Consider the following 27330-nt stretch of genomic DNA (forward strand, 5'->3'; position numbering starts at 1 on the left):
ACATTCCATGGAACTCACTCTGTTTATACCTAATCAAAGTATACCCAATGGTTTCAATTTTATTATCCTCATCATGAAAGTGGTATTTGTTGACGGTAGTATTAATTTGTCACATGGGCTTTCGTATTCATAACTTCACTTAAAAGTCCATTGGGCTTTTCAGGTAACTATGGGTCAATGACTTCGGCCTAAGTATGGGCTAGGTGATGAAAATTTCATGATCCCTATATGTCCACATTGTTTTGATGGTCTTCGAGAATTGTGGTACTTGCAATCCACATTGTTGATTCAAGTGTTGGTAGTTTCTCTAATATATTGTACGATATAATTATCTTTACTATTATAATGAGAGAAGACGGAATAGAAAAGTTTTCGACACCAAAATTCAGATTCCAAAAATGCCCCCACCTTAACATTTAAACTTAATATAATTAGGGTTATTTTGATAATAATAAATAAATACGAAATTGCAATCGCACGTCCCAATAATCACCTTGTTTAGTTTTCAAATTATTACAAGTATATATATATATATAATATATATATATATATATATATATATAGATAATCTTCAAAATCATCCTTTAATTACTCTATCGCCCATGGTTTGTAAACTCGGTATCGCGTCTCGTCTCGTTCAGCTCCGATACCGAGTCGTCTCAGATCAGTTTTCTGATATGTTTGAGACGTCTTGTGAGATAACTCGAAAATTTGTACGTGAGACATAAAACTCGGTCAAAAAAATGACTTTGTGAGTTGGTCTCGTTCAACTCTTGATATCGAGTTAACTCGGGCGATACGTCTCGGTCTCGGACGAGTTTAAAAACCATGCTATCGCCCCATCATTATGATTTAGGAATTATAAATTAAGAAAAAAAGGGGAAACAAATGTTTGCTTTGGGGTATTTGATGTTTATCAATTTTTAACAACGATTCCTTTTTATAGACTACACTCCATATACTCTATGACAATCCTACGTACTCTTAAGTCTTTCGACTCCAAAGCAACTCTAGAGAGTCCTAATTTTAGGTTGACTCACTCTCTATTCTAATCAAATATGATTATGCGGTCTCCATGTAAAAAACATTAAGGGTATGTATTATTGTAGAAAAAAAAATTCTTGAGACAATAATTTTTTGGAAAAATGGTTATAAGGAGATGGATTTCCTTACCGTTAGTTTTATTGGGCATCCATGTCTGCCCCACATCTGAGTGAGAACCGCATGAAAACAAGATTCTTGATCCTAGTGATCTAAGAAAAGATGGATTTTTATCTTGTACCTTAGTGATCTAAGAAGTAGAATTCACGATATGACGTAAGTCCATTTCAACTCTTCCTCTTTGTATAATAGGTAAACCCAAAACCCTACAATCAAGATTTTTTTGCCAACTTTTGATTGCTTCTTGAAAATTTTCAAATTTTCTTTCTGTTTGGACTTTGGATTAGAAAATATTTTCCTACCAAATGCGCAATGTTACACCTATAAATCACATTTTCAAAAAAAAATCATTTTTTGTTGATTTTTCCACACAACCACATAAGCCCGAAGTTATTTTTTTATATAATTAGGATGTAAATATTGATCTAAAGTCGATCCCTTATTATGTAAACTAATTATAACCATAAACACATTTGTGTTCCTCACCATAATTGATTCGGACGTCTACGTACCAAAACTATCTAAATCATTTTGGTTGCGAATCCGACATAAGAATTCCATCCACATGGTTATTGCCACTTATAAACAATGGATTGTCCATACAGACATCCATGACCATGACCCAAAAAAAATTGTTTGCTTTATGAAAGTGACATGGAAGTGGAGCAAATAAAAATGTTCTTTCCCAACGAAATAGATGGGGATCTCATGATTCTTTATGTTTCTCTTTTGTGGGATTGAGTATTTATATATCTTTATCATCACATTCGATACTGTAAAGGTATCGACACTTAAGGATAAAGTTTGTCTCATAGGTGGCTTCTTTTGATGCCATTCTTTTTTTCTCTTCTAAATCTACCTTTAACTCTTTTTTTTTTTCTCACATATGGTTTGTTTAGTATAAGTTCCATCTTCATGACTAACTTTCATTGATGTTCAAATTTATAAATTTTTTACTTTTTCTGACCCTTTCAACATAAAATAGTTGTGGAAAGATGTTCCCATCTCAATAATTGTTATTATTAAGACCTTCATTTCTACAATAGTTAAATCAAATTACTTTTGACCTGCCCCTATGCTTGTTATTTATATTTAATATACTAGGGCTGCAAATGGGTTGATCTGGTTTGGAAAGTGTTACTTTGCAGATGATAATTGTACAAATTGATGATTTTTACCTTAAATTTATGATGATTAATTAATGTTACTATGATTAATTGAGCTTAATTAGTAGACTTTTCATTCTTACTGCTGTTAAAGGTTCAAAATGAGAGAAATAAGCTAAATATGGAGTTTTGATGAAGAAGACTTGCAAAAGGATGGAAGAGCAATTATGAGACAAATTAAAGGAAGGGGGCTTTAGAAGAAAAGGAAAAAAAGCAAAGCAAAGCCTATCTACTTTTATTTTGTCTTATTATAAAAAAAATTCATACATTTCTCTCATATCTTTTTATTTATATTCACTCATCTCTTTTCTCCACATGCAAATTTCTTTTTCATTCCATATTTCTCATCTTCTATTTTTATTTATTTTTGTGTTAGCTTTTCTCTTATCATTATTTATTTCTTTAGATCGCTCATTCTTCTTTTTTTCTAATATTCCTCTCATATCTTTTTTTTCTCTTTAATTTCTTTTAATTATTTTTCTAGGTTTTTTATTTAATGATTTTAATAGATTCGTCTTTAGAGATTATTTGGTAAAATTCTAATTAAGGCTAATAATTTTATTTTGTTTAACTATGGTGAATTAATTTTTATATTTTTTGAATTGATATAAAATGAGTTAATTATTATTGTTTAATTCCATATTTATAAATTATTTTTAAGTCTTTGTTTATGATTATCACATTGAATACTTAAATATTTTTCTTGATTCATTGTAGATAAATGTTACATTGATTGCTTAGAAATTTTTTGTGATATGTGAATATTTTACATATAGAAACTTAAGAATTTTCAAAATATTTTATGAAATAATTTTTTTATTTAATTGTTTTATCGTCCGATTAGGGAGAATCTTTATTCAAAACTAACCGAGAAAAAAAAATTAATCAAAAATAAAACTATGATTTTTTAGTGGATCATCGATGTCTTAGCGCTTTTTAATTTTTGTTTTAAATCCTTTTATTTATTTATTTTTTTGGCCCATAAGAAAATGTGGGAAAATCATTGGCTTTCATAATTGAGGTCAATCTTCTTTTCACCTCACACATGCTTAGTGACTTCTTACACATTCATCATGGATTGACCTCAGACTTCATAGATTTTTATTACTTCGCTACAACCTTACACTTGCGGTATTTAATTGACTATTTTAGCCTTAGCACCCAATTTATATTTAGGGTTGGGCTGGGAATTTGACTAGTTGAGCAGCCCTAGGCATACCTTTTGTGTCTAAAAATTTTCATGATTTTGCCAAGTGGTGCAACTTGGTTCAGTTTGGTTCAATTTGAGGTCAAATTGAAATCGAACCAAATTCCATTGGAACCAAACCAACCCAAAACAAATTAAAGTTCGGTTCAGTTCTACAAATTGTTAATATTCTATAAATTGTAAGTAATAATTTTTAATGAAAAAGTAAACATAAAATTTCTTACAATAAATTACAAATCTATCTATAAGAAGTCATTAGTTTATCCATAAAAGACCACTAATTTATGTCCTAACTCTTAAAATAATTCATAATAATTATTATATACATATATATTTATTCATTGCATAGGGGTTCGGTTTTAAACAAGCTTGATCCAAGAACCGAATCCAATTGATCTCGGTTCTCCATTTTCGTAACTCGAAACCAAACCGCAACTTGTTGCAAACCAAATCAAACCATCCCAGAGTTATCGGTTTGGCTACGTTCTCAATTTGAATCGAACCAAGTTGCACCTCTAATTTTCCCATATAACCAAGTTCCAATGTGAGGTTCTAAAAGAGCTAAAGCAAGGTCCAAAATAATTAGAATTTAGATATTGAAAGTGGATATAAACATGTTATTAGTAATATGACTTGGGATAGATTTGAATTGAGGAATAAGATTTTCTTAATGGACCCCAAATCTTGGAAATGTATAGGCTTATCAATGAATCAAATTACACATGGAATTTGATATGTTTCGATCCACTAACTAAAACTCTAGATTCAATCTCCTCTTCGTCCCCCTTCTTTTTCTTCTTCTTCTCTCTCATTTGCATCTCCCTCTTTCTCATTCTTCTTCTTTAAACTTACATAAGTTTCAATTAGGGTTAAGTAATATAAAAAACAATACCCTAAGAGCTTGCAAAATATGGTAGTAGTGATCGTGAAAACCTCAACACCTAATTTAGTTGTTGTTAGAGAATCTTGGTAGTGGATTTTTTTTTTCAAATGAAGCTTCAATAATTTTTTTAATAATACTTGGTTATAAAACAAGCATATCTAAAATTAACATGAACAAAAAAGGCGAAACCATCAGAAGGTGATTAAGTCTTAAATCCTAAGGTTACCCCCCCCCCCCTCAAAAAAAAAAAAAACACAAAAACAACAACAATAAAAACACAAACTAAAAAAAAAACTCTTTTTTTTTTCAAGTTCTGTGGTGTGCAACTTGTCGGCCCCTTATGGAAATCATGCTTTAGAGTGCTTAATTTTCATATATGAGAAAGGGAATTATTACAATAGTTATGTATTTTGACAAAATTATTGAATCAACTTTTTTTTTTTTAATATTTACAAAAATGATCACGTTACTGGATTTCAATTTCAAAATTTGATGAATTTACCTTTACGCCCTTGTGTACAATGTAGGTTCACAAAGAAGAGTAAATAAGTAAATAGAAAATGTGACCATACAATATATGTTACCATCTTGTGAGAAATAATAATTGCAAAATCAGTTATATAACTATTTTGGAAAAAATAAAAAATGTGGCTGGCTCAGTAATTTTTACAAAAATACTCAGCCTTTTTGTAAAATGCCCTATATGATCAAGTTACTAATGAAAAAAAAAAACAATGTTTAAAATTATATGGTGATTTTCCAAGAAAATTGTATTATTATTTTCCACCCCCTTTTCTATTTTTATGACCCCATTCCACTCCACTCCACCTCAAACACAACACGACCACGACCACGACCACGACCACTAGCATGCCAACACCCTTACTATTGCACCACCACTACGACCAATGCCATGGCTGTGACAATTACGTAATTAGAAAGAAATCCCTCAGTCAGAGGGTCCGTTAAGTAATCCTAATAAAAGAAGGGAAGACAGCACAACACTCCTTTCCGTACAATTTAACGTGACGCTTCAATTACCTGATAATTGTACCTCTATAAAATAAGATTTCTTTTGGAAGAAATGTGTGGCATGCAGCATTTTTATCACTTGATATTAGCCAGTTCATTTGGATTCGTGAATCATCGTACATATTAAAATTAAAAATTTTGGAAGAAATGTGTGGCATGTAACATTTCTATCCTAATGATATTTAGCAAGTTCATTTCGATTCGTGAATCGTACACATCAATACTTTTTTTTTTTTTTTTTTAAATAAAAAAGAAGAAGAATTAGTTTGTCTAAAAGGCCATTAGAAAAAAAAAATGATATATTAAATTAATAATCTAGAAGATATTTCATCTCATTTTTTATACGGAGATATGCATCAAGTCCTCCAAAGAAAATGGCTTTGTTGTTCTTATTGGAATCTTTTTAAAAGAATATTTTTATTTGTAAATAAGGAACACATGTTATTCTCAAACCCTCATCTATTATCAAAATAATTTTCATAGAATAATTCTTTCATCCTCTAGATTAACTCGATCAATGAAGGTAAATTATAATTACAATTAAAAAAAATATTTAAGTTGAAGGTCCTGCTTAAACACGAAAAAAGGTAAATGGAGATAATGAAAGTAGAAGTGAACTTATTCATAATAACAAAATATTTGACTTTAGATAGTGGAATGGAGGAATAAGATTTGTTAAACCAATCCCAAATCTTTAAGCTAAAGCTTTGTTGCCACTGTTGTAGATTAACATGACCCATCTTCTATATAAAAATAAATAAATCCAAGACCAATGATGGATCCCTTAAAACTTTTAAATGTTAAAATTTTGGCATAATTACAAGTTATTCTTACATTGAAAGAACTTGCGTTCACATTCTTTAATTTTCGAGTGATTAAAATCATTGTTATAATATATTGTTGAATGTGCTAATTGATGGGAGTTCATTATTCTTAGAATGAATCATGAAAAGATATCGGCCTTGAGGTTAGATTTTTGTTTGAATTTGAATTTTACTAATTTTAGTATATAAAAAAAACATTTTTCAAACCCTTAAGTCAAATTCAACTCGGAATCTTATAATTTTTTAATAACAACTTTTTGAGTAACATATTTGTTTGCCCTAATTATAAATGAAGTGCTTGCTCATTTTTAAGAGCATGGTATCGGTATAAGTTATTTGCAGATGACTTAATAATAGTTGACGAGACCAGAAAAATTAGTCAAAGTAAAACTAAAATCATAGAGATAGTGTTGGATTTAACGGTCTCTAAAATAAACATAGTCAAGATCGAATATGTAGAGTGTAAATATAGTGCTAACTCCCAATAGAAGGAACATCAAGCATCTATTTTCACTACGTCATGTCAAAATACATAATGATGGACAGATTGAGGATTATGTTATCTATAAGATTACAAATGATTATTTAAAGTGAAAGTGTGCGTCTAGAGTGCTATGTAATTGACCCCTACCAATCAAATTAAAATAAAACTTTTTATGATGAAAGTAAGACTAGCTATGCTTAACAATGCTAAAGGATAAGTGATCAAGAAAAAATATTGTTGGCTCACAGACTTTTTCCTCACAGATCTCAAAGGATCCGAGATTGATCAATCACATGAGCCTGTGTGTATTGAGGGCATCCCCAATTTGCAAAACAACCTTAATTGTATGATTATGTGCATCTCAATGTATTTTATTTAATTACAACATAACTATTACTCTAAAGTATGTTAAACATGTATTTATTGTATACATGTCTCAAAATATTTTTTAACATCAAATTCATCTCTTTCAGTCAAATTTATTTATATAAAATTTATAAAACATAAATGAATGGACCTTCTTCTATGAATAAATGTAAATGTCAAGAACTTTGATCTGTGTATCTAGATCTATTAAATTATGCTATGGACTTAGATTTCAGAAATAATGAATTTCTTTCGTTTATTATTTCAAATCATACATTCCTTTTGAAAAGAGATTTATAATTCATTTTAATATTATTATTATTTTTTTTTTGAGAATTTGATTTATTTAAATCAAATATCTTAGCCAAAGCTAGTGTGGAGTTTGGACACATCTTAAAAAAGTTGATTACAATCCTAATTAGAAATAAATATATATTTTAGTTAAAGAACGCAACAAGAGCGAGGAAAACTCCAAAAGCGTATGGATTAAGATAGTGAAAGCCAATAATATCTTGAAGAATCTCATTAAAGATCTCGAGGAAAATCCAACATGATAAAACTAAGGATACCGATACTTCCCTATTTCCTTAGAGTGGACGCTAAACGCCTTCCGAAACCAGGCTGTACGTCTTCCTGACAAGGCGCCCCCGTATTAAGCGGCTACATACTAGCGACATCCGACTTAGTGCCCCCTTCTTACACGTGTAAAAGTAGGGATGCACCCTATAAATATAGCCCCTCTCCTCCTAGTTAAAAAGTTTCACCTTTTCCTCACTATCATAGGAAGATAAGATATTGAGTCTTACTCAGGTTTTTTTTTTCTTTTCGTTAAATGGATTATAAATCTACAATCCTGAAGCGTTGATCATATTTTTGGATTTCAAGATGTGACAGGAAGTGACTGATGAGCCCAACGACCTTAGTAAGGGTGAAATCCTCACTACCTTAGTGAGGTTAGGGGACTCAAAAAGTTAACCCGTAGAATTTGTTGGGTTAAAAAACTAAGGGTGTTTTAGTCTTTTTAGATATACTCTTCCTCCTCCCTTGCACTTTTTGGTGAATATTTGTTTGGGATAATACCATATGTTTAAATTGATAATATGTCTCTGACCTCAGTCTTATATTATATAATAATAGTAAATGACCTGAATACCCTTATCTTCAACTCATGACTAAAAATCATTAATTTAATTTCCCCTCAGAACCAACAATTTTTAATTATAAAGTTCTGCCCACTTCAACCTTCTCACCTTAAGGATAGATAAGATTTTTGGGAAGTGAAAGATGGTAGTATTTTTTTTGATAAAAGAATCAAATAAATTATTTTACAAAAAATGATGGATTGAATAGATAAAAGAGCTTAAACATGATGATTTTTTATTTTTATTTTTATTTTTACAAGGGATGAAGATGAGGGCATTTAGATCATTTAATTAGTAGTTTATAAGAAAAAATCAAGTATGATCAATTCTAAAACATAATATCTTAAATATTCACCAAACACACAAAAGGCTAGGGTCTAATTCATCCAAAATCATTGTTTCAAAAACTCATTTGAAAACAAACCAAACGAGACCACTAAGATCCTCTTATCTATCCTTTTTCTTCTTCATTGTTTTTGCTCTCAGACAAGGTTTTCACTCTCATCTTGCCTAAGAAAATTGAGATGTCTCATTAAGACTTCTTATTATCATTTGTAAGTGAGATGAGTCTAGATCAAAAATCAAGATTGAAAACCATGTCCAAAACTCCCAAAAGGTTTTTTGTTTTTTGTTTTTTGTTTTTTACAAAGTTAAAGAGGGTATTTAGGCCATTTTGAGTAGTAGTTTCCAAGAGAAGACCTAGGTCAAAAGAACATCTCTCCATTCTGAAAAACGAAAGGGTATCTCAATATTCACCCCTAACGTAACCCTTGGTTAACTTTTCACCTCTCTCGTTCTCTCATAAACCCTTTCTTTTCTTTAAAAAGCTAGAACACTTACACTTCCTCTTTACAGTTTTCAATCATCGCTCTCTGTATTCCAGCTTTCCTTTCTGCTGTCTTCTCTATGAACTTTTCTGCACCGCCGCAGTAATAAGCACTTTGCAGTCGCACCTCTTAATAAACTCTCCCTATCACTCTCTCTCAAATCTCTTTCAAGAACACAAACCAGAACAGAAAACCCAATATCACTTTCTTCAAAATCTTAGCTTCTTTTCTTCAAAAAATTACAAAACCCAGATGCCATTTTGAGGATTTTTGGATTTAAAACATCAACAATGATGTCTGATAAAGAACCAGATTACCACTCACTCAAGAAACCCCCTTCTCCATCTCAGGTAAAACAAACCCACAAAATTTTCTTTTTTAAAAACTAAATACTCTGTTTTTCCTCGATTAATTTATGCTCTGTTTTTCATTTTTTACACTTCAAAAAAAAAAAAAAAAAAAAACAGATTCTAGAAGAACTTAACGAACTATGGGCCATGGCGTTACCAATAACTGCCATGAACTGTGTTGTCTACATTCGATTCATGGTCTCAGTTCTCTTCTTAGGCCGCCTTGGAAGCTTAGAACTCGCAGGAGGAGCTTTATCAATCGGTTTCACCAACATCACAGGATACTCTGTTTTAGTCGGTTTAGCTTCAGGTCTCGAACCAGTTTGTAGCCAAGCTTTCGGTAACAAAAACTGGGACTTAATCTCACTCTCACTTCAACGAACAATACTAATCCTTCTAATTGCAAGCTTACCCATTAGTCTTTTATGGATAAATCTCGAGGAAATCATGGTGTTTATGGGTCAAGACGCGGAGATAACATCAATGGCTGCGACTTACTGTATCTATTCTCTACCAGACCTTATAACTAACTCTTTCTTGCAACCTTTAAGAGTTTTTATGAGATCTCAAGGTGTGACTAAGCCCATGATGTATTGTTCTTTGGTTGCTGTGCTTTTTCACGTACCGTTGAATTATGGGTTGGTGATGGTGATGAAGTTGGGAGTTTCAGGTGTGGCGATAGCTTCGGTTTTGACGAACCTGAATATGTTGGTTTTGATGTGTGTGTACGTGTACGTGTCGGGTGTGTGTGAGATTAGATGGACGGTTGGGGTTGGTTCGGTTTGTGGCGGTGTGGGCCCGTTGTTGAGATTAGCGGTACCAAGTTGCCTCGGGATTTGTTTGGAATGGTGGTGGTATGAGATCATGACCGTTCTTGCTGGGTATTTGGCGTTTCCCAGACATACTGTTGCCGCCACTGCGATTCTCATACAGACCACTAGTCTGATGTACACTGTACCCATGGCTTTGGCTGCCTGTGTTTCTACAAGGGTAAGTTTGTAAAAATGGTTGTTGGTTTAGGTCATTTGAGATACCTCCCTTGACCTTAGTCTTATTGATTAACGGATAAAAAAATGACCTAAACCAACCATCTGTCTTCTTCAAGCTAATCTATTTGACTTCATCTTCAATCCATTTTAGAAAAACCCTTGATTTATTATTTTTACACAGATTTAATTGTTTTCTTAGTTCTCCAAAATTCATTTATTGTTTTTGAGGTTTATAAAAGATAAAATAGAGCTTTTATCCAAGGGTTTTTTTTTTTTTTTTTTTTTTTTTAAATTTAGAAAATTTAATATTTCTTTTTCTTTTTCTATTGTAAGGTTGAGGTAAAGGCATTTAGGTAATTATACTATAAGGGAAGACCAAGGTCAAGCAGTTGGAGTATATAAAAAAAAAAAAAAAAAGGGTCAAGGAGGGCATGTCAACAGTTTGAAAATGCAAAAGGGTATCTCAAATATCTACCAAAATGTGGAGGGGGTGTTTGATTGACTCATGTTTTAACTGTCAAAGAGAGCAGATCGTGTACTCTTCTCTATGTACCTTTTATTGTCACGTGTCTTAGCATCTGAGTATCAAATCTATATGACGACCAGCAAAGTCATGACCCAGTGGGTCTAAATAAATGCCACGTGGCATGTAAGAGAGATGGAAGTTTGTTGACAATAACTAACATTTGTAGTACAGCATATCTGTATTCTGCACAAAAAACTAAAACACTTCACTAGTTTGTTGGTCACAAAGTACACCTCAGCCGTATTTTGTGATTTTTTTCGATCTGATACTTAAATGAAGCTGAACAAGAGTTTTTCACATTGGCCACAGACCTAACTGGCCCACCGAATTAAGTACCAATTTAATATCATAGTATCAAGTTTCTAGCCGTTCGATCTGTGTATCTTTTGCTACTTGAGACTCGCTAGGAATATCCACCAATCAAACTCTTCAAAATCATGTAGTTGGGGTGTGGGTCCCACCGTGTTGATGATATTTGCTCAAAATGTCGATGAGATGGGACCCATGTATGCACATTTTATCTTTGCAGGTAGGCAACGAGCTTGGAGCAGGGAAGCCGTACAAGGCAAAATTAGCGGCACTAGTGGCATTGGGATGCGCGTTCTTCATCGGGATCATCAATGTGACGTGGACGGTCATATTTAGATATAGATGGGCTGGATTCTTCACAAAAGATGAGTCGGTGGGCCTCTTGGTTGCAGCGGTGATGCCTATAATGGGTCTATGTGAGCTGGGAAACTGCCCACAAACAACTGGGTGCGGAGTACTACGTGGCACAGCGAGACCGGCTGTTGGAGCAAGGATCAATCTGGCGTCCTTCTACTGTATTGGCACACCAGTGGCTGTAGGCATGTCCTTCGGGCTAAAAATAGGGTTCAGTGGGCTTTGGTATGGGCTACTTTCAGCCCAAGCCGCATGCGTCGTCTCTATTCTGTTTGTAGTGTTGTTGAGAACAGATTGGGAAGCAGAGGCTTTACGTGCTAAGAAGCTAACAAGCTTGGAGATGGGTGCTTGTGAGAGTCACTCAGACTCAGAAGAAGAAAAAAGGGGGTTTTTGGTAAATGATGGGGATAACTTAGGGGTTGTTTTGTAATTTGTGAATTTGGAGGGGTGGTTTTTTTGTTTTGTTGTGTTTGGAGACCTACTTTGGGAGGGTGGATGATGGGCAACCAGAGCTAACTTTTTTTTGTATTTGATTTTGTCTTTTAGTTGTTTTTTAAGGAGTTTGTCGCCTCTTTCTCGTTTTTGTGCTGTTGCCTTTTAACAGTTATATATATGTATATGGAAAAAGGATTTTAAAAATAATGGAGTAGGTGGCAAGCAAGTTGCGTGGGGTGGGGTACGGGGTACGGGCTACTTGTTGCACCTATTCAACACGTTTATTAATTAAAGTTTAAAGTAAAAATAAATGAATTTGAAAAAATGTATGATCATTTTCAATTTAAATAAAGATGAAGTTGATCGAAATGGTTTGGGCATATCTGTTGGAATTGGTTTTCAATAGGTTAAATAAAATTGAAGGATCGTTTCCGAAGGTATGGTTGTCAAGGCTTTGATCTGGAGTCCGGGATTAGCGAGGCAATCATTCATAGGGTATTAGAGCCAAGGGCAGTCCCAAAGAATTTCACTTGTGGTGGCCGAACTAGTATGGGGATGAAATTAAACAAATTACGTTATAAGAATATTTTATAAAATTGATTTTTTATATGTAAAGAAAGTTATAGAGAATTTAAAAGAAAAATCTTTAAAGAAAGGAGAAAGGATGGTATTTTTTTTTGCTTTTTACAACTAATTGTGCTCGAGTGGCCTCAATTCACACTTTGTTGATGTGGAGGTTCGTACAAAATTATAGAAGCTTTTCATTCCAGCATTATTCTTTTACCACTCAAACTCTTAAGAGTGAAGAAGTGGATAAGACGAGCTGAGTACCAACCTTCATTTTGGGAAAAAAAAAAAACGAAAATTTAAATTGCCTTGACTCATTGAGTTTTAAAATTATGATTTGTTTTAAAATTACTCTTATATATATATAAGAGTTAGTTTAGCCTCCCTAAGTAAGATTTCAAATCTTAATAAAGATGGTTGAGCTCATCTTGTGATATCAAAAACATGATTTGATGCCAAAAGGATGTAGATGGCAAAATTATATGAAATGTTATTTTCACCATTAAATTTTAATTTTAGATTTTGGAGTTCGGTTGGAGTTTGGTAGTCGTCCATTATCAAAATTTGGTATCAAGTTCAAAAAAATTATTTTTTTGAATTACTTTTTTTGAGATCTTTGGGTTTTCCATGAAATTTAGAGGGTTGTGGTGTTGTGGTGTTGTATTGCCAATTTATTAATCTATTTGAGCTCAATGATCAAATCTTACTAAACTAGTAAGGAAAGTGTTTTCCTATGTAAAAATAAAGAACTTCTATTGTCACACCAACTTTTACTAATAGAACCTTAAGATGTGTTAATTCTTTGAAGATTTACAGATGAATTAGGGTTCTAATTCTATTAGCAAAAGTTGGTGTGGCAATAAAATCTCTTAAATATTTTGTGGAGACCCACAACCGTCCAATTAGTTAAGCATGTGCAACTGTGAAATAATTTTTTATTCCAAGATTTTATATATAAAAATATTACAGGCCACACACCATCCAAATGTAGTTCAGCAATTTCAGCCCTTGTTTGTAACTAGGTTAAGTATATAAAAAAATTATTTTCTAAAATGTTGTGGGGCTCATGGCCCACCCTTGTCTTTACATAGTTCTACTCCTAATTAGAGCAACTCCAACAGTGTCTCAAAAAGGGGCGTTAATTTCCAAAATTTGGCATGAACTCCCAGAAAATTTTTCAACACATGTGCCAATTGCTCTCTCAAAAGTGGAATATGCTAAAATCGTTATCTCAAAATTTAAAAAATATCTTTTGAATTATTTTATTTTTTGACAAATTGCCATTCAACGTATACCAATGACATTTTTTTTATTTTTTATTTTTGAAATGAAACATTAGAGAGGTATTGTCAAATATAACACTTTTTCACTTTATTATTTAAAAAAATAAAATTGAGAGAGATAAATATAACACTATCATTGGAGTTGCTCTTATATGTATTTTTTTGCTTAGGGTTTTGTGGCAAATGCAAACCAAATCTTTATAGAGTTGTTCATCATTTTCTTCATAACTTAGTCAATTGATGTGGATCCATGGACGTATCTCAATCTTAGGGGAATCATGTAAATTGTTGTGCTTTTGTGTGTGTGTGATTGTGTCTTGATTTTTTTTGTTCTCCATTGCTTTGAGTTTTGTTCTCCAACCCTAATCCATACATGTAATGACTAGTGGGGTCATATCTGGTCGAACTAAAGAATGTTTGATTCAAATCATCATAATGCATGTTTTCAATAGTGATTGCATATCTCTAACTCAAATCTCAATAGTCAAAAGTAAAAGTAAAAAAGAATAGAATTTTCAAAACATGTCTTCACCTACTAATTACTTATGGAAAAATAAGATTTTCCTCTAAACTAGAATTTTCAAAATTCCCACTAGAACTTTTGTTTCCAAATGAACAAACAGGTTATGGCTTTTCATATATATGCAACTTAGTCAGTATACTTTGTTGACATTTCTACTTCAAAGTTTCAATGAAGATGACATCTGAAGCATTTGCATGTATCTCTAACCCCCTTTCAACATGGAAAGATTGTATGTTAACTTGAACAAGTGTTGTGGTCAAGGCACTTATAGCTCGACACCACTTGAGAGCAATACAAGTCGTACCCAAAGCGGGCAAGAGTCCACTAATTATTACATCAAAGTTAGCTTTTCATGGGTAAAGATATTTGTATCATTGATGCTCCACCCAAAAATAACATTCAATCCAAGTACATGGTGGTGGCTTGGTGGCCACTTTGAGCGAGACAAGACTAATTTTTTCCAATAATAGAAGTATTATTGGACAAAACTTCGTGACGATGTGACTGGGACATGAGTATATGGTGTGTCCAACTACAAAGGGGCATACTCAAAACCTCTCGAGACTCTAAAGGAAGATGTCGGCATATATTTTGCTCTAGGTTTGCCAAAGATTAATGTGGCCATGATTCTATGAGATTTAATCTTCCCACTTTTGCCAAAGAAAAGCCGAAGATCTAACCGATTCTCTTTTTTCTTTTTTTCTTTTTTCCCTTGATTTATGTCATTAAATATTGGGTGGTTTAGACATACTCCGCATATTTTGGTGAATAATTGACATGCTCGTCTTTTCGAATGATGACACGCCAATTAATCTCGTCCTCTATGAGAGACATAGAAAATGACTTAAGTGTCTTCATCTTCAACCTCTAATAAAAAACCCTTGACTTTGCTTCCATAATCAATCATGTAAAAATTATATAGTAAAAACTTTTTTTTTCCCTGTTTCCTTCAAACTTCACCAACAAAATATGATTCTTTAGTAGAAAAATAAAGGGTCTTCTTAAAGAGTTTGATGACCATTGATCAAATATGAGATTAAATAGGTAGGTTAAAAAGCTTAAAACTTTTACCCTCTTCAACCTTAAGGGTTTGTATTATTGCAAGGAATTCGTTTTCAAGGAAATGTGAATTCCTTGGCAAAATGGTTATGGGTAAATGATTCCACCATATGATTGCAATTGGGAAAAAAAATAAAAAGAAATAGTTGGTTTTAGCATAGTTTTAAATCTCGTCGTCTTGACTCAAAACTCAATTGGATTTCAAGATGACTCTACCCAAAACTAGATGGACAAACTCATTGAGTCAACTCAAAAAAGGATCAAGTCAAATTAAAAACTCGACCTGGTTATTCGACTATATATATAATACTAGAGTTTGCTCTACTTACCACGGTTAGGGGCGGGGTCAAGACTTTCTCGTAGTGGGGGCAAACTATGATTAGTTGTATAGTTGAGGAACTTGAAAACGAATGGTTTTAAGGAGGAATTCAGAGGTTTTGGTTAGAAGTTGAAGAAAATGATATTTAGGTCATTTTCAATTAATATATGAGAAGGCCCGATCTCGATCAAGAGTCAATGTCAACGATAAAAAATTGAGGAGGGGGGGGGGGAGATTGGAGGGAGGTGAGGGTGTCGGGGTAAATAGGGAGAGAGGTGAGGAAGTGGGGACAACTAGGGCATGTAATTAGTTGAAAATATAGGGGTGTCTCAAAGTTCTGTGGGGACAATTGCCCCCCACGAACTCCTTACTAGCTCTGCCCCTAACTAGGGGCATCCTTTTTGTGGTTAACGTGGTAAAGGAAGAAAAACAATAAAGTTGTAGGAGTATACTATTAATAAATAGGAGAAAATAAATAATACTATATAAAGTTGAAAGGGCATTCTTGAAAAAATAAAAGAAAAGGAAAAACAATAAAGTTATGGGTATTCTAGGAAGGTGGGATAAATAGAAAGCAAAAAAGTTATCCTTAAAGCATCTCCAAAAATGCTCTTTAAAATAAAGAGCGTATTTTGATAAAAATTGACTTAAATCTTACTAAGAGTCATGACCTCACATCTTGGAATCTAAAAATATGATCCGATGTCAAAAGTTTCTAGAGAACAACATTCTAAGAACTTTGAAAAAAAAGAAAATTGAAAAAATCCCATTATTTTTCAACATTAAATTTTAATTTAAAGTTTTGAGAGTTTATTAACCGTCTATTTTTAACACCTTGGATCAAGTTCAAAAAATATATCTTTATTTTTTATTTTTTATGAATATGAGTTTTTTCATAAAATTAGAAGGATGTTGTGTTAGATTGTCAATATGATAATTCATGTGGGCCTAACAATTCTTAGTAAGATTTGAAATCTTTCTAAGTTAGTAAGAAAAGTATTTTTTTTATATGATTTATATTATATTTTTATTAATAACGAGCCAAAGAATCAAAAAACCCTACATGTGGTGAGTTTTGGCCCCGATTTTTGTATTCGATAATTTAGCATTTGGAATTAGAGAGTCTATTGGACTCCATTTTTATGGTTTGACTCCTTATAATAAAGAACATGTCTGGTTTAAAGAGTCTATAGGAGTTGCTCTTTGGTATTTTCTATATGGAAGTTGTGTTTTATCATATAAATTTTTGTTGAGATCAAAAAATAAATTATTTATTTAAAACATTAAAAACTAATTTTAAAATATTATAAATTTGATATATTTTAGTTTGACTCATCCAAGTTGACTCGCAAGCTATAGACTTGACTGGACTCCGTGTCAATAGCGTTCGAGTTAAGTTGATTTGGGAAAATCATTTTCCCAAGGTTGTATATCAAATATTTACTAAAACATGGAGGGTGCATTAAGGTATACTACATCCCTCCATGTAATGGGCTATTGAACTCACTGGAAAAACGGCTTAGAGTAACTCCAACGCAATACCCATCCCTCCTCCCAACTGTTGTTTTGGGTAGTGGAGTAAAAAATCACGGCTCCAACCTAAGACCCATCCTTCACCATTTTTTAGATCTAGACATTTTCAATACCAAAAAATAGTACTCCAACATGATTACCCATCTTTTTTGGAGGGGAAAAATTCAGATAGTTATGTTAAAAATATTCAAAAATTTTAAAATCTGAGTTGAATTAAAAAAATCATTAAATAATTTAGGGTAGAAATTATGGGTAGCACACTTGGACTACATATCACATGGATACCCATAATTGGAATCCACCATACCCCAAAAAGCTCATTTATGGTTATGGGTAGATGGTGTTGCGTTGGAGATGCTCTCACCGCACCACGATATAGAAAAGAAAAAAAATTCACCATTATATATTATTATATTAAAAAAGAAAGATAATTGATTCAATGCTTTAATTGTCGAACAAAAAGTTCAATCTTCCACCCGTTCGACTCATGCCATGTGGCAGACTTTTCCAGACAACTAACCGTACATGTTTTCCCCATCCTCAATGGACCCACAACAAATCATTGGATTTATTTTACAACATGGGCTTAAAAATAGGCCCATTGATGCATATCAAATCTATATATAAAAAAATGTTCAAATCCAAATGACTAATAATCATTTATAGGCTGATTTTTATTATTAAAGTCCAAAATTTTCATGGATTGCTGGGCCCAAAAGTAACATTTTGGGGGAAGTGGTTAACAGAAAACAGAATCACAAGGTTGGAATTTATTCGGTAGTGCCCGTTGCTATCTAATATTCCATGGGTTGATCTTAAGGATAAGGTTAAATTAGAGAACATTTTTATATGTAGGAAAATGCTTGCTTTTTTTTAATTTGTGATCCATCAATAGATATGGTACCTTTTGTCTTGTAAAAGAGAAGATAAATAGGGTTTGATTTTGCAAATCTTAAGCTAGAGTTTGTTCCAAGGATTTAATAATAATATCTAATCAAATCTCATTTTGATTGATTCTAAAAGTATTGATAGTGAGCAAATGATTTGAAAATAAATGCATAAGCTGGAATTAGATTCTAATTTTGACCCAATTATTGAAAATAAATTCCTTGAGATTTCTAGATAATGCATTTGATTGGATGGTTATGATATTTTAGAATTAATTTGCCTTTTTTGACTAAATAAGATATCTAGATCGAAATCCTCGAGCCATAATTGTGCAGAAAGTTAAGTTTTTTATCTTATTTTATTTCAATAAGATTACACGTGAAGGCGGGTTTTGATACCATATTTGTTGTATTACCACTTATGAATCGACACTTTTTATTAAGCTTTTATCTTTTAGAATCTAATTACCAAATAATTCAACATTCGACATATGTGGTGATTCACCGAGTGGTCGTTTTCAATCTAGGACAATTTCTTTTTGGGGTGCTCATGTCACGAATCTAGACCTTCGTCGAGTGGCATCCTTGTGACACTTAAATTAATCACCACGATGAAGCTCGAGTCAGCCTTACCCACAATGTATCCCAATGAGTTACTCATTTAGTATCCACACTCACAAAAGAATGCATAAGCACTTGTATTTGACTCATGGAGGTTTTACTTAAGAGTTATGATAGTCTGAACCCCTCCCCCCCTCCCCCCAGACATACGCCTCAACACTGAACTGTAGACCATTTACCTCGGTATACACAAGAAAATAATTTATAATTCTATGTATCTCGAGGCAAATGGTCTACGGTTCTGTGATTAGGGGCGTATGTCAAAGGGGAGCGCCAGAAAATCATTATTCTTTACTTAAGTTCTTATAGTTTAGGTGATTTGAAAAGTGATGATTTAACATTTAAAGCATTGCCTCTTTATATATAGTTGGAAGGATTTTTTTAGAAAACATTAGAATTAATCATATTTTTTCTAAACTATCCTTGACTTATTCTTATATCATACAAGACTATATACAATTCTTATGTCATATTAGAGAGTATCCTTTTTTTTTTTTTTTAATTTTAAATTTCTCTAAAATATTTTTTTTTTCTATTTCTTTCTTTTCTTAGACTTGTTGAAATATGATGCTTAGGCCACTTCTTTAACTAATGTCTATAATGATTCACTTCATCGTGGCTTTCACTTTGGTACTTTTTTTTTTCCATCTTTTCCGTGGAACGTCCTCCTTGGGATTCAAACCCAAGACGTGGTGTTGGCTCTCATACCTTTTGATACAAACCATACGAACACATTAGGAGCTCTTGAGCGATAGTGTAAAATTCAAGTCCTTTTTTCCTAGGATCATAACAGGTACCCACTACGCACTCCAACATTTAAATCAATCGATAAATAATAAAATATTTAAGATTTATACAAAAATGTTTGTAATAATTGAAAATATTTAAGATTTCCATCATTAGTCTAAGGATTTGGATTGGTTAAACGAATCTTGTTCTTTTGTCTCACTTTTGTTCAAAGTCACATTTTCTATTATTGAAAATAAATTCTTATCCACTTTAAAAATTATTCGTATCACGAGAAAATGATGATGCATGGAATATTAAGGGTTGGGCCCATTAGGGATGGTGGATTTTCAGGCCCACCATAACATAAACTTATTCTTGTTTCGAATCATTGCCAGGGGGTTTGTATTGTGCCTCCCCGCCACCCACCCCACATACAAAAAGCTGTGTGGGTCACACTGTGATGTCGCCATCATAAAGATTTGTTTGGTTCGGCGTTGGAGGGACAAGCCTACGTCTTGTCACGTTTATGGATTCTGCTGACGTCAGTCCACATTTTATTTACTGCAGTCACTTTCCAAGCTATTTTTGAAGCATAGCCCATCAACTTTTTTACTAGCGCCACACCAATTCCTATGTAAAGCACCAAAGATAGCCCTCATTTTAAAGTCGGTGAAAATTGGTTTTGGTAAACAATTGTTTTTAAAATGGTTATTAGCAAATATCATAAATACCCTTGAAAAATCAGGTCTTTCTTTAAGAGTTAGAAAATAATGGATTGAAAATGAAGGTGTAGGTTGAATATAATCTATCCAACTTGAAGAAGACAGATATTTTGGAGGGAAAAATCAATTGTTTTCACCTAGAGAGTCAAAAGGAGGGTATTTAGGTCATTTTTATTAATCTTTTACTGTGGGTCGAGGTTAATAGGTATATCGTCGATTTGAAGACATGGGATATCTCAAATATTCACCAATAAATGTGGAGGTGTGATTACATCACCCTATTTTTGTTTATTAAAAACATGGTTCATATTTTCATTTCGTAATGTTCATAAGAAATGTTTTGATTTTCCGACATCCCAAGACGAAACAACACTAGAAAATGAAATATTGAATGTTTTGGTGATTTCCATAGGAAATCAGAGTAGAAGGAAAGGGAGAGGAGAGTGAAAAAATAAGGAAAGAAGAGAGAGAGAGAGATTCAATAAATCAGAAAGATTATGTTTTCTTTAGCAAAACATGAAATGATTTTAGTTGAAAAGTAAATGACCAACAATTTTTTATGATATAAAACACAAAAAATCATATCTACTAATCTCAAATTCTCTATCAACCTTGATGAACCTCTTAGAAAAGATAATGAGATAACATAAAACAAATCCATAAGATCATGAATTACAGTCGCAAACAGATACTTTAAATGAAGCAATAAAAGGACTCTCTATGACTCAAGACAAATGAATGACTTACATAAATATAAATTAAAATTGAACATAAATAAATATACAATAAATTTAATAAAACAATTTATCATAAAATTAATATAAACCATAAACAAAAGCATGAAATATGAGGAAACCAATATAAATCAAATTATTGGTACTTTACTATCTTAAAATCATTAATTTATGTATATATTTTTAAAATAGAGATATTCTCCAAGTGCAAAGCATGTGCATTTTACTAGTATGTATAAAATTATCGTTTGGTAGTGGTTTGAGTCTTGCGGGCAAGATGTCTAGAGCTTATTTTAAGTTGGGCCAACAAGGCCCTGCCCGACCCATTGATAGCTCTAAATACTCTACATATGAGGATCGAAATCGAACTCTTTTTTTCATCAAGGGATTCCAAATAAATAAAAAGGAAATTTAAAAAGCAATACAAATCCCTAGGACTATGAAATTATGATTTTCCTCACATCGATAGCAGTATGTTGGATACAAATCCTCCATCTCCGTTTAAGGTTAGCAAAGTCCTTCCTAAAATGATAAACTTAAAAATGGACTCTTCTAGCTCTCCAACAAACCTACTGCTGAAAAAAAAAAAAAAAAAAGTTTCTAGGGATCCATGTTGAAGAATCCCTAGGAAAATGCCCAATCATAGCCGTGGATGTTCTTCAATCTTGAGGGGATCATGCAAATCTCCGTGCTTTTTTGTGTGTGGACTTGCATCTCTATCTATTTTCCTACATTGGTCTTGAATTAGTTTCTTTAAAGTCTCACAATTTTCATGGAGATCGATAAGATGACACAGGGATCCATCTTCATCTTCCTCTTCATGTCAAAACCATTTATGAATACATCAGTCTCTTGACAAAGATGGTAAAATATCCTTAATGTGTTGAAATTATGAAAATGTCCTTCAATTTAAACATCCTAAATGTGTTTTATGTAATCGCTCTAAACAGGATAGTCATGAGAACCTTAATCATTCTCAATCATATTTCTCGTCTATTTAAACCTAAATATTGTTGTTTTGAAACAAAATCTCATCATTTTGAACTCGCTTTCATCATTATCAACCAAGTTTCATACTTTTCAACATAATTTCATCGTGTTCATCTCAATCTCATCGTTTTCATCCCAATCTAAAGGCATTCTTTGACCTTCAATGCTTAAAATCTTCACATGAAAAATACTGAAATAAAAAAAATTGAGAGAAAAAGATGAAACAATGAAGAAAATCCCCCCTTCTTATAAATATGAATATTGATTTGCAACACTTTTTTAATTGCAAACTATTTACTGAAATTTGTAAAGGGCTTAAGAGGTCTATGCAAGTAATTGGCAATGCATAAAATTTTTATAATATAACCAAGCATCTGTAAATTAGATTCCAACAATCATTTGCATTTGCAAATGATTTGCTTTGTACCAAGCAGGGCTTTAATGTCAAAATAGTTTAAAAAAAAAAAAAAAAAACTCTTTAGCTCGATCAAACCCAATATAGAAATCAAAGCTGTAATGGTAGGTTTTCGAAGCCATGACTCTAACGAATAAAATAATAACAATCACGACAATAATCCAACAATAACTCTAACTTCAATAGATGCGATAATGGAAAAAACTCAAACTTCATCTTCATTTTCTTAAAGAAGATGAAGAAAAACCCTTCAATCGAACGGTGTAGATTATATTTGAATATAAAGATTTGTCAAGTAAGTGAAGGGAATTTTAATAATTTAAACACTATAAGGGTAATTTTGGTATTCAAACTTTAGATTGTCAATTAAACAACGTCAGTAATGGTTTGACCAAGTCCACGAAAGTCGGGGGGGGGGGGGGGGGGCAGACCTCATCTTACATTTCGCAGATGGGGGGGGGGGGTTGTGTATTATTAATTTCACTAATTTTATAACGGGGTAAGATTAAATTCTACAATTAAAAAAAGGTGAAATGACCAAATTGATCATGACAAAAAACTTTCAACACCCACCTAAAACACAAGCTAATTTTTTTTCTTGGTAGGAAATTACCAAAAAATTTCATTGTAACTAGGTAGGATCCTACCAAATCTATCTTAAGGGATTCAATAGGAACCTATTGATTAGAACATTGCCAGGAACCTACTGAGTCCTTTGACGTAGATTCAATAGGATCCTACTGAATCTCTTGTGGTAATTTCAATACTAAACTACCGAATAAAGCTTTATTTGAATTTTTTATTGTTGAGATTTCCTAATCCCTAGACTAGAATTTGAGGTTTCCTTGGTCATTTCTGACTTGCTTCGCAACTTATAAGGATATTGCATTTTGTATCGTGAAAGCCAATTGAAACCCTCTTAGATATGAAGAAGAAGAAAAAAAGAAAGAATTGTGGGTGAGAGAGAGGGAAGAAGAAGAAGAACAAATGAAAGAAGGTTAGATTTTGTGGTGGTGGGCGCAAAAAGTAAATGTAAAAAAATGTGGGTATGCTGAAACTGGAGGGATTTCATATAGGTGAAAAGAGTAAGTGGAAGTGAAGAGACTAAATGGTGGGTGCAAGTTGCCTAGCTCTTATGAGAAATATAAGTTGGTTGTCATTTGAAAAGTTGGGGTAGCTCAAATATTCACCAATAAATGGAGGGTCTATGTCTAAATCGGCCTTTTCTTTTTCTTATCTACTAAAAGTGAGTCCGTCTTTGAATTGGCCTCGGTCTTCTCTTATGGACTAATGAAAAAAATTGACCTGAATACCTTCATCTTCATCTTCATCATCACCACCATCAACATTATTATCATCTCTCCTTCATCTTCATATAATTGACATCTACTCCGCAATCATATCATCATTAGTTTTGGAAAAAAAATCAAATGTTTTAATGTCATTTTTATTAGCCTATAAGAGAAGACCATGGTCAAGGGGTATGTTGCAAATTTGAAAATTGAAAACATAAGAAGAATTTCAATTATTCCTTGAAATATAGGATGGCACGTGTCATTATAAGAGGGTTCTTCCAAAATTTTGAAGAAGGTTGGCCGCTTCAAGGTTGTATCCGCTGATAGGAAATGAGAACATTGGATACGACAACTAGAAGTAGAGGATTATGTGGCATGCTAGTCTTACTAAGTTAGTAAGGATTTCACCCTCACTAAGGGTCTTTGGGCTCACCTTGTCACATCCAAAAAATGTTATATGGTGTTTCAAGATTGTAGAGGACAAAATTCTATGAACTTTGAAAAAGAAAAATAAAAAAAAAATTATTTTCCGCCATTGAATTTCAATTTTAAGTTTGAGAGTTATGTGGAAGTTCCATAGTTGTCAATTTTTATAACCTTGGATCAAGTTCAAAAGAAAAAGACTTTGAATTTTTATATGGATCTGATTTTTTCAAAGAATCTTTGAGGGCCGTAGTCAGGGGCAGAGCCAGAATTTTATCGTAGTGGGGGCAAACTATAATTAATGATACAGTTGAAAAGTTTAAATATGAATAGTTTTGGGGAGAAATTCAAAGATTTTTTGTTGGAAGTTGAAGAAAAGGTTACTTAGGTATTTTCTAACTAATCTATGAGAGAAGGCCCAATCAAAAGACAATGTCTTCTTCAAAAACTGTAAGGGGCTCGAGAAAAAAATTGGAGGGAGGTGATGGAGTGGGGGCAAATAAGGAGGGAGATGGGGAGTGGGGGCAAATGAGGCATGCATTTATTTTGAAATACAGGACTGTCTCAAAGTTTTATGGGGGCAATTGCCCCCACAAGCTCCTTACTAGCTTTGCCGCCCCTGATACCATTTAAACAAAAGAACAACCATATATCTTCTAATCATACAAAATGAAGAGTGGATGGAAAACGTGTGTTCGTAAATATGCTTTGGGAGTCTAATACAACCAATCAGATAATCATGTTTGGCTACAAGGATATTAGATTCTTATTGCAAAAGAGAATGGCGATATATTTTTATTTGTCATACACTAGAAAATGATAGACAAAAATATTCAAAGGAAAGATACTTTCGGCACCTATTTTGGCCAAATCCTAATATCAAATATTTCTAATCCCTTGTTCAAGGAAATCATGACACAACCTCACCACCAAACTCCATCCTATTATTGAAGTACGGAGAAAATGGAAAGATTTGGCTTCATTTAGCAAAGTATGGGATGCTTTTTGTTGGAAAATAAATGGTCAATAATTCTTTACAACATAAAACACAATTATGAATCTCAAATTCTCAATCAACCTTAATGAACCATCTCTTTTTTTCTTTCTTTTTTATAGCTAAATAAGCAAAGTATGTATTGATCAACTAAATAATGCACATGTTTAGAAATCTGACTCTTAAGTAATGAATCATCTCTTTTATCTTTCAGAATCTTTAATTAAGTATATTAAAAGAAACACTGTAAAATCAAACAAGTCATATATCATGAATTACAATCACCCACATATAATAATTGTTTATTAGATTCTTCACATAAAACAGTAAAAGGACTCCTTACAAGTCAACATGGATGAAAATAGACATAAGCACGCACTTATCAATTTTTAGAATTCGACATAAAATCATGAAAGAATTCAAATGAATCCTTCAAAATGCATCAACAAATATGTGTTGTTGCATTTATTTAAAAACATAAAACTTGATCTAGAGATGGAGAGAAAGATCAATGTCTTGCTCATCATCTCCAATGATTGGTGTTGTAGATTTGAAACGCGAAAGCTCCAGATTTGTTACTTGTTGTTTTGGCATTGCTTGAGTATTGTCAGAGGGGCAGTGAAAGCTAGGTACAATAAAACTTGTGGATCCTAAAAACGGACTATGGTCCGTCTGAGGTGCCATAAACACGCTCCTCCCTTCATTCAATTCTGTGAGGAATGAAGGAGTTGTGGATAGAGGTTGGGATGGATCTAGGGCTAAGAAGGAAGACGACATGTTTAACGCTGGACCAATATTATTGCTAATGCTCCTCGGGACAAGTTGCGAATGGCTGCGCACTGTTTGGTGACCTTGCTTGTTCTTTTTGTGGATTTTTATATGTCCCCCAAGAGCTTGATGACTCTTGAATGCCTTCTCACAATATTTACATTTATAGTGAGGATCATTTCTCACTATAGATTTGCCTGTAGTTTCTTCATTGGTATAAGAAAACTCCATGAAAATATTTCAAAATGATGAGGAGACAGAAAACAAGTAAGAGAAAGTATTTGTGATGGTGGCCAATGCTTGCCCTTTTATTTTATTTTTCGAGAAATTGAAAAGCTTCGTACTTGGACTAACATTAATTTTTTTCATTTCTTATATGGAAATAATCACAAAATACGACAAGTAAAAAGATATGATAAGAATGCATTAACGCTTCCTGAGTTGTCAAATTTTATCCGAGCAATATTTTGATATTACATGAGAGTACGTTAATTTCCTGCACAAGTGCATTATACTAACACTAGGTCTTCTATAATATGTTTAGAGCACTTTAGATATATTTGTAAAAGTTATGGGCATATAAAAAATTATATCAATGAAAATTTGTACATATTATCATTAAATAAATTCAAATTATGGAAAAAATGATATTGCAATATCATTTGTAGAAAAAGACAAGGAGGTGTACATTGTAAGTTTGGATGTCGAAGCAACCTCATTTTTTTGGTTTGAGAGAGGAATTTTAGAGTATTTTTTTGAAGCATTTTTCCATGAGTCATTGATGATAAAAGTGTGAAGGGTGTAGGTTTCTCAAACTCTCTTTTCTTTTTTATTCTTCTTTCATGCTTTAATGAAGTTAAAAATTGAGTAGTTTCCTAATAAATTATTGAACTTGGATATTAAGCCTAGATTCACAATCAAACTTGGGTGAAAATAGAAAAACAAATATTCTTTTTGTCAAATTGCACAATTAGATATTATTTTGAAATATTTACATACCAAGATACATTTTACCATGTCTATAAAAACTTTTGAAGTGAATTTAGCTTATACCTTTTTTTATTTTAAAATATCAGTTACATTTTGTTTTTTGAAAAATCAAAAGCACCTAATGGTAAATTACCACAAAAATTTTTATACTAAAAGTAAAATTTAGTTTTGAAGATAAATATTCCACAACCATATCTAGTTACATAATTTAACCAAAAAAAAATTATTTGATTACATATAACACCCATTAACCAATTCATGAGATGTTGTTTGAGTTAGGTGTATCCAACTAAGACGAAAAGAAAATCAAAGGGCCACATATTTTTGTTGTTGCTTACCATAGGTATCCCCACCCTTCAGGTAAGACTAATCCCTCAGTCACACGCACCACCCACTTAGAAAGTCCTACATGCAATTGGTTGA

General features: G+C 32.6%; 1 protein-coding gene across 1 annotated transcript; it reads left to right on the forward strand.

The window, feature by feature from the left end:
• The first annotated feature begins 9088 nt into the window (after positions 1 to 9088).
• On the forward strand, positions 9089 to 12177 carry LOC147404276 (MATE efflux family protein). The gene is made up of 3 exons (XM_086440144.1): positions 9089 to 9442; positions 9560 to 10432; positions 11487 to 12177. Exons 1-3 carry the CDS (start codon positions 9383 to 9385, stop codon positions 12048 to 12050), a joined length of 1497 nt encoding a protein of 498 aa, XP_086296270.1. The 5' UTR covers positions 9089 to 9382; the 3' UTR covers positions 12051 to 12177.
• The last annotated feature ends 15153 nt before the right edge of the window (positions 12178 to 27330 follow it).

The sequence above is a fragment of the Akebia trifoliata genome, chromosome 4 (assembly GCF_017979445.1).
Source record: "Akebia trifoliata isolate Shusen 1 chromosome 4, ASM1797944v1, whole genome shotgun sequence".
Taxonomy (NCBI): domain Eukaryota; kingdom Viridiplantae; phylum Streptophyta; class Magnoliopsida; order Ranunculales; family Lardizabalaceae; genus Akebia; species Akebia trifoliata.

What these genes read in the sequence shown, in the direction of transcription:
- LOC147404276 (XM_086440144.1), top strand. Translation starts at nt 9,383, where the DNA reads ATGATGTCTGATAAAGAACCAGATTACCACTCACTCAAGAAACCCCCT. An exon ending in AACCCCCTTCTCCATCTCAG is followed by an intron (nt 9,443 to 9,559) that starts GTAAAACAAACC and finishes AAAAAAAAACAG; the next exon opens with ATTCTAGAAGAACTTAACGA. An exon ending in CTGCCTGTGTTTCTACAAGG is followed by an intron (nt 10,433 to 11,486) that starts GTAAGTTTGTAA and finishes TTATCTTTGCAG; the next exon opens with GTAGGCAACGAGCTTGGAGC.